The sequence below is a fragment of the Cebus imitator genome, unplaced genomic scaffold, assembly GCF_001604975.1.
Source record: "Cebus imitator isolate Cc_AM_T3 unplaced genomic scaffold, Cebus_imitator-1.0 Scaffold379, whole genome shotgun sequence".
Classification (NCBI taxonomy): domain Eukaryota; kingdom Metazoa; phylum Chordata; class Mammalia; order Primates; family Cebidae; genus Cebus; species Cebus imitator.
The window spans coordinates 384,537-393,351 of record NW_016107694.1 but is presented as its reverse complement, the minus strand read 5'-3'; the positions used below and the strand labels follow the sequence as shown (position 1 = coordinate 393,351).

Genomic DNA, 8,815 nt, shown 5'->3' with positions numbered 1-8,815 from the left:
AAAAAAAAAAAAAAAAAAATCCTATTATAATGAAACTTAAGAATATGAAAATTAATGAAAATTGAATTATTCCTATTTGAGATTCAGTAGACATTTTATAATTTTATACCTTCATTTTTATCTCAACATATATTCATAAATATTATAGGTTATAATTTATTTGGCTATATGACTAGAGGACAGGTATGAGTTACATTGCTTATCTGGAAACCATATTAGTATTGAATTGCTGCTAAACAACCTTTTGATATTACTGTGATATTTAAACTTTATTTGAAAATTTCACCAAAAAATCTGAGACATTTTCCCCAAAATAGCCTATCAAGACTCTTCCACCTGCTACGTCTACCGAGCCATCTGTTACCTTATCAAAAAGTGATTCTGACAAGAGCTCTTCCCAAGTGCCACTGATACTACAGGAGACAGATAAATCCAAGTCAAATACCAAGCAAAATAGTGTGCCTCCTTCACAGAGTAAGTAATCCTCATTTTTTGTTTCTTTGACGTTTTTTCTGTTTACATTTTTCTTGTGTTAAGGCTCTGATGTTAAAAGTCTAATGGATTGCTGGGTGCAGTGGCTTATGCCTGTAATCCCAACACTTTGGGAGGCTGAGGTGGGCGGATCACGTGAGGTTGTGAGTTCAAGACCAGCCTGACTAACATGAATAAACCCTATCTCTACTAAAAATACAAAATTAGCTGGGTGTGGTGGCACGTGCCTGTAATCCCAGCTACTCAGGATGCTGAGGCAGGAGAATCGCTTGAACTTGGGAGGCAGAGGTTGCTATGAGCCGAGATCACACCATTGCACTCCAGCCTGGGCAACAAGAGCAAAACTCTGTCTCAAAAAAAAAAAGTCTAATGGATTAATAAGAGTAGCCCTTTCTTCCTTTAAAATGCTGAATTTTTTGGATGTTTGTGTACTTCAGTTGTAAAGGCCAAGTTGTTAAAATAACTGAAGGAGGCCGTGCGCGGTGGCTCACACCTGTAATCCCAGCACTTTGGGAGGCCGAGGCGGGGCAGAACACTTGAGGTCAGGAGTTCAAAACCAACCTGGCCAACAAGGCGAAACCCCATCTCTACTAAAAATACAAAAATTAGCTGGGTGTGCTAGCACACATCTGTAATCCCAGCTACTCAGGAGGCTGAAGCAGGAGAATTGCTTGAATCAGGAGGTGTAGGTTGCAGTGAGCCAAGATTGTGTCATTGCACTCCAGCATGAGTGACAGAACGAGACTCAATAAATAAATAGTCTGCCTGTCTGTCTCTAAAAGAGAGAAGACTTTGCTGAGAACAGAGAGGGGGAACTTTTCATGCCTACCTGCTTGCCTGTCTGATCCCTCCCTTTTTCTCTGCACATGTTGTTGAGGCTACAAATTATTCTCTGCTTTTTTTTCCTCCTTTACTGTCTTCAGCTACCTTTAGTATCTATTTTGCCCGTTTTCCTCTTTCATTAGTTAGGTTGAGCCATATTAAATAACAGTTTTTTTAGGTCAAAACTGGTTGAATATCAGTAGTTCCATGTAGTTCAACCTAATAATACCATTGAAAGGAAAGGAGGGAGGAAGGCATAGAATAACTTAAAATATGTAACAAGGGCTTGAAAACTTATACATAAAATTTGAGTATTTTAAAGCATTTTTTCATAGTTACTACTTGTATATTACTGAGATGTGGCAGTATTTACTGTCCTCCTAATTTTTTTTGTTTGTTCCCTCCCCCCTTTTTCTTTTTAGCCAAGTCTGAAACTAGCTGGGAATCTCCCAAACAAATAAAAAAGAAGAAAAAAGCCAGACGAGAAACGTGAAATTTTTTTTCCTGAATTGGACATGTGTTTGCAAACACTGTCTTGAAGATTATGCTGTTTATGCAATAATTTGTGAACATGTACAGAGTTTTATATAAATTTAAACCAATTTTTAAAACAAAACTGCAGACACAACCACCATAAAAATGGAATCAAAAGAAAGTTAATTTATGAAATTAAGAGGTCAGCAGAATATACTCAGTGATGGAAGACACTTGGGAAAGTCTTTTTAATTGAACAAGAATGATCTTAATTTAAGAATATTATCCTGGTTTTACAACAGTGCCCTGTTTACAACAGATTGTGCCCTATCTCATCTGCAGCCGTGGAATAAAGGATTCTGATTAGAAAGAGGGTTGCCTACAAATTAGTAAGCAATTCCTTGGATCTTATGCACAGAACTTGTAACATTTGAATCTGTTTTATGCTTAAATCAAAGTGCTTTGATCAAATGCATAACCTGCCATATCTTTACATATTTGTTGGTAGCAATTTGTATTAAAGAAATCACAAGTGCAAATAAAGTCATTTATCATTTGTTCAACTAAACTGTCATGGTTTAGTTTACAATTTTTAAAAAGTTCTTAAAATACTGAAAATGCAGTTGACACTTGTATGGCTTATGAAGTTATTTTTGATAGTCTTACATTACTTGAATTGTTCAAAGTACAGTATATTTTAAATTAAGAAAAGTGAACTATATGTATTTGTTTTATACATTTAAGGCTTAGACTCATAAATAATGCTGTTGTTTATGATTTGAAAACTTTCAGGCAAAATCCAATTTACATTTTTCCTTTCCCTAGCAATTACTTTTTTCCAGCTTCAATTCTTCTTAGTTACTAGTACTTTTTTGACTTTAAAAATGAAACCATTCACAAACTTTTGGTATATGATGGAGAATGAAAAACTAGAGTCAGACAGCTTTAATTGACATTGTCAAGACCTCCAGTTATCAGGAATACATTTTTTTACTGCCTTAACCTGTAGTGTGTAGAATATGCATCAATTTCTTGAAGGGGATTCGTGTTTTTATAAGAATTTTCATGTAATTATTGCAATTGTGGTCAAATAAGGAACGTTTCCTGCTTGAAATTATATTGATTTAAATGATGTGTGAGATGTTTCACCATTTCAGGCACTGTGTAATTCTCTTGTAAAAAACTGGCAGGTATCTTTCTAACTATAAATAGTGCATGCTCAGCCATGTACACTGTAAATAGCCTTTACCAAACGTGTTTGACAAGGACCATAATTAACATCACTTAGTGAATTGTGATAAAGAAAAAAAAGCCATGATTTATTCGATGTGATTGGCTTGTTTTATGTGGCGCCAAGAATGAAACTGTTTAACAGCTGTAACCAATGGTACTGATCTGTCCATCCAATGTTGTCATTATATTTGATTGTGGTTCAATAGTATTGCGTTTTCAGACCAGGAAAGCTAAAGAAAGAAAATGGTTTTACTTTTGCTGAAGACTGGCCTTATTAATGGACAGCTTTCCTAACAAGTGATTATTAACTTTTATCAGGTGTTAACATCTGTTTCAGGAACATGGCAGTATGTTTACATGTCAGAAGTTTTGTTTAATTCTATGGTATTTCTAAATTGACTTGTTTAAATAAATTTAGCAAATGGATAGCATTGTTTTTTATTTGCTTCAATATGGGGGTAGACAATAGCTAAAGAGCCAAGGATGGACTTCTTCAAATGACTTTATTCTGTTAGCTTTACATAGGTGTTAGAGGATTCCTAAGGTGTCAGCACTTTGTAAAGGTACCACAAAGGAGAATTTGATAGGGAATCTAATTTTAGAATGTGCCAAATGGTCTGTGCTCAACAATATAATTGAACTCTCTCAACTCTACCTCACCATTTCTTTATCTTAATATTCTGTTGACTATGTCAAACGTTGACTTTATTTCTGCAGCCTAGTATCTCCCCATTCAACCACCTATGCCAGATGTTAAAGACACCAGATGTTTTTGAGAAGTGTCTTGTGGAGATGCAGAGATGCATTGCTAAGCTGAGGTGGATCCAGTGTAGAGATACCTCTGTTTCTTCTTTGTGGCTCAAGAGCTAGGACTTGGACTTTATGTTTTAAGAGATGGCAGCTGACTGGGCATGGTGGCTTACACCTGTAATCCCAACACTTTGGGAGGCCAAGGCAGGTGGATCACGAGGTCAGGAGTTCAAGACCAGCCTGGCCAAGATGGTGAAACCCCTGTCTCTACCAAAAATATGAAAAAATTAGCTGGGCGTGGTGGCGGGCACCTGTAATCCATGCTACTTAGGAGGCTGAGGCAGAGGTTGCAGTGAGCAGGGATCGCACCACTGCACTCCAGCCTGGGCGAAATAGTAAGACTTCATCTCAAAAAAAAAAAAGATGGCAGCTATATAAATGATAAAATTAATTATATTCTCTTTCATATGCATGAGATGCAAAATCTGTCACAATTAAGATAATTTAATTACCCTTTATCTTGATTCATAGATCTTTATGTGACATAAAAAGAGTTTCTGGGCCCAGCACAGTGGCACGCCTGTAATCCTAGCACTTTGGGAGGCCAAGGCGGGTGGATCACTTGAGGTTAGGAGTTCAAAACCAGCCTGGCCAACGTGGTGAAACCCCGTCTCTACTAAAAATACAAAAATTAGACGGGTGTGGTGGCAGGCACCTGTAATCCCAGCTACTAGGGAGGCTGAGGCTGGAGAATCGCCTGATCCCAGGGAGTGGAGGATGCAGTGAGCCAGGGTTTCGCCACTGCACTTGACAGAACGAGACTCCATCTCAAAAGAAAAAAAAACAGTTTCTGGGACCTGAACAGGAACTTCGGTTTCTGTCATCAATTCAGAAAGCACTAAAATGCAGGTGGTGATTCAGGGAGGAGCAGGAGGAGAGAGCCTGTTATCTGGTGGCATGAATAAGATGGATCCTGAACTAGTAGGGAAATAACTAACCTCTTCAGGCTTTATCAGGCCTGGAGGGGAACCTTGTTTATGATAGCTAGTAAGATGTCCTAGAGAAGCCACTCAAAAGGCTCCTTAATCCTGCCTGTCTCCACAAACATACTGAAAATCTTTTCCTACTCTGGGGCAGAGTGTAGTGGTTTAGGGTTTCTCCAGACTGGAATCCTACCTATCTGCACCCCAATTGAGCAAAACAACAGTTGAGAGAGTCCAAAAAAAAAAAGTATTAAAATGTGATTAATGTAATTTACCATGTTGTGCATGCATTTTATTGGGGAGGAGAGGTCAGAATAATTCACCCAAATCTAATTGTCTTATTTCATAGGCTAATCTGGTTTATATTTGCATTAAAGATACTGGAGGGCAATATTTACAGAGTTTAGTTTTTCTTAATTAAAAACAGTCTTCTATTATAGTGTAAAATATCTTTTAAAATTTAGAGTTTTAGGTTTAAGATGTCTAGTAGATATCTTAAGATTTTCCTGTAAACTCGTTGCACAAACTGGAATTACTTTCCAAAAGACTTAGGGAATGCAAATATGTTATTTGTAAGATGCACTGAGTATTGTAAATAAAACAAGCCTTTTTTGATTTGTTTAAATTGCTCGTTACAGTTCTCTTGTGGGAAGGGACTTTGCCAGTTATTTTGCATCTTAAGCTAGTGTAAAGGCAATTACTTGTTGCTGAAAATGCCGCTGTTTGTGACACACAATGTTCTCTACAGAAAACATCTATCTCATGTCATATTAGCAGTAGATGTAACTGCCTGCCACAGGTGTAATATGTTATTTGTATCAGCCTTTTGAGTTAGGGAAATTAGACTGAAGCCTGGCATTATGCATTAGTTTGTATGTATGAGTTCAGCTGTGTCCCCAGACAATAGCTGCTTGTACAAGGTAGAATTTTGTTTCTCAGCTGGGCACGGTGGCTCATGCCTGTAATGTAAGCTCTTTGGGAGACCAACAAAGGAGGATTGCTTGAGCCTAGGAGTTCAAAACCAGCCTGAGCAATATAGTGAGACCCCTATCTTGACAAAAAAAACAAAAATTAGCCAAGTGTCATGGTACCCGTATGTAGTCCCAGCTACTTGGGAGGCTGAGGTGGGAGGATTGCTTGAGCCCAGGGGATTAAAACCAGCCTGAATCTTGACAAAAAAAAAAAAAACTAAAAAACAAAAAAAAGTTTCTCTTGCATATAAAATTCTGGGAAGGCAATCCAGAGCCCATATGATATGCAGGGTCAGGGATCCAGGTTCTGTCTATATTTTTCCTCCCCATTCTCAACTTGTGGCCTTTTTTTTTTTTTTTAATGGAGTTTCACTCTTGTTCCCCAGGCTGGAGTGCAATGGTTCCATCTCAGCTCACCGTACTCTCTACCTCCTGGGTTTAAGGGATTGTCCTGCCTCCGCCTCCCAAGTAGCTCGGATCACAGGCATGCGCCACCATGCCTGGCTAATTTTGTATTTTTAGTAGAGACAGGGTTTCTCCATGTTGGTCAGGCTGGTCTCCCAGCCACAGGTGATCCACCCACCTCGGCCTCCCAAAGTGCTGGAATTACAGGCCTGAGCCATTACGCCTGGCCTTTTTCTTCTTCTAATGAGACAGGATCTCACTCTGTTGCCCAGGTTGGAGTGGAGTGGCACCGTTCTAGCTCATTTCAGCCTGGAACTCCTAGGCTCAAGCTATAGTCTCCCATTTTAACCTCAGCCTCCAGAGTACCTGGGCCTATAGACCTACACGCCTCCATGCCTGGCTAACTTTTTTTGTTTGTTTTTGGTAGAGATGTGGTTATTGTTATGTTGTCCAGGCTGGCCTTGAACTCCTGGGCTTAAGTGATCCTCCTGCCTTGGCCTCCCAAAGTGCTAGGATTACAGGTGTGAGCCACTGCACTGGACCAACGTGTGGCTTTCAGTTCTTACTTGAAGACAGCTGCTCCAGCTAGAAACTTCCTATCAGCATTTGAGCCAGCTGAAAGAGGGATTACCACCCCCACCCCAAGAACACTTCCTAGAAGTTCTACACCCTATATAAACTGAAATTTCAAACAGTTGCTGGGTCACACTAGCTATGTAGCTAGATGGGAAGTCATATTTTGTCTGGGCTCCCATGGGCCAAATTAACATCTTGGGATTCTGTTACTAAGGAAGAAGAGAATTAGACAATGGGCACCTCTAACAGTCTCTGTCAGAGTTGACATACATTGTGTATCTCCTGCACCAAAGCATCATTTTTGAGGTCAAGTGTTTTTCCAACTGAGCAGAAATGTGGAAGGCTGTTCAGTGCTGCTTAGTGTAGCAGCTAATAATATTCCAACTTCTATATGATAACATTTTTTCTAGAGACAGGATCTCACTGTTGCCCAGGCTGGTCTCCAGTTCCTGGGCTCAAGCAATCCTCCCACCTCAGCCTCCTAAATGGTGGGATTACAGGCATGACCCACTATGCCCAGTCTATATATAATAGATTTTAGAAGAAATTGCTGCTGCTCAGTGACTGCTTTAAATTCTAGAGACAGGCTGAGAGAAACTTAGTAGCCTGCCTGTGCATACTGCTAGTACAGATTCTAACAAGTTGTAAGAGAATCACCCTGGTATATAAAGTAATCTTTTAAACCATGGAAAAGGCATTACTATTGTTCTAATCTTCCTGAGCACTCTAACAGAACAATGATGTATAACCCTAGCTTCACGACATGTATATAGCGTGTTGTAAGATGTTTGCCAGCTAATAGTTACAGTACTGAAGCTTGTGAATAAGTTAATTGAGAAAACTTTAAGCAGGTTCAAGGTTATCCCATGACAGTAGCATTCTTATTTGTATATATGTGCTTTCCTTTTTTATTTGTATCAAGGCATTTAAAATGAATATATGTAACATGTACCTAAGTTTTAAAACATAATAAAATGAACACGTCTGAAACCACCATTCTGCTCAAGAAATAGAACATTACTTAAGAAATAGAACTTTACAGGGGGATAATGGGAACCGGCTTGACTTGTTGTCTGGTAACAGGATTAGAGGGGAAAGGCTTGGATCAAAATGACTCTTTCCAACTACCTCACCTGGCATAGGTCCTTTTTGGTACCAACAGAGGCTTACGGTCCTAGGAAGCATCTAGCCTGGTCTCAGAAATGTTTCATGGCAACTTCATTGCCACTCTTCCCTCAAGACATTTCACTGATTTGTTGGGAAAGTGTTTTAATAACTACACATGGGCACAATGACTATGAATGTGAATGATGCCCCAAGCTGTATAGTGCACAACTCTACATGGCAGCCTTTCCATGAGAAAGGCAGATAGATCACACGATAGATGTCATTTCTTTTTTTTTCTTTTTTTTGAGATGGGCTCTCTCTCTGTCACCCAAGCTGGAGTGCAATGGTGCAATCATGGCTCACTGCACCCTCCATCTCCCAGGTTCAAGTGATTCTCCTGCCTCAGCCTCTTGAGTAGCTGGGCGTCACCATACCCAGCTAATATTTGTATATTTAGTAGAGACAGGGTTTCACCATGTTGGTCAGGCTGGTCTCAAACTCTTGACCTCAGGTAATCCACCCACCTCAGCCTCCCAAAGCTCTGGGATTACAGGTGTGAGCCACTGTGCCCAGCCATAGATGTCATTTCTATGCAGCTTTCCCAGTTCAGAAAAGCAGCAAGCGGAGGCCGGGCGCGGGGGCTCACGCCTGTAATCCCAGCACTTTGGGAGGCCGAGGTGGGTGGATCACCTGAGGTCAGGAGTTCAAGACCAGCCTGGCCATCATGGTGAAACCCCCATCTTTAAAAAATAATTATATTTATTTAAAATAAAAATAAAATATAAGTTAAAATTAAATTTTAAATTTACATTTTAAATTAAAATATATTAAAAATAAAAAAATAAAAAAGTAGCAAGTGTCCTGTAGGCACTTTGAGGATTCCTGTGAGGTTTGTTCTGGGGCTGGAGACTTGACAGACACCAAAGGAGGTCTGTGGCAAACAGCAAGAGCTATTATTAGTAACAGGATAGTGAGATTACCAGTTTTTTTTTTTTTTTTTTT

General features: G+C 39.4%; 1 protein-coding gene across 4 annotated transcripts in view; it reads left to right on the top strand.

Annotated features, from left to right (window-relative positions):
- The window catches only part of MTDH (metadherin), a 75,511-nt gene extending 72,064 nt beyond the window's left edge, over positions 1–3,447 (top strand). For all 4 annotated transcript variants that reach the window (XM_037731064.1, XM_017507581.1, XM_017507580.1 and 1 more), the window contains 2 exons: positions 318–474; positions 1,737–3,447. In XM_037731064.1, coding sequence (XP_037586992.1) covers positions 318–474; positions 1,737–1,807 — 228 coding nt within the window. In that variant the 3' untranslated portion in view covers positions 1,808–3,447. The remainder of the gene's footprint in view (positions 1–317; positions 475–1,736) is intronic.
- Positions 3,448–8,815: the final 5,368 nt, after the last annotated feature.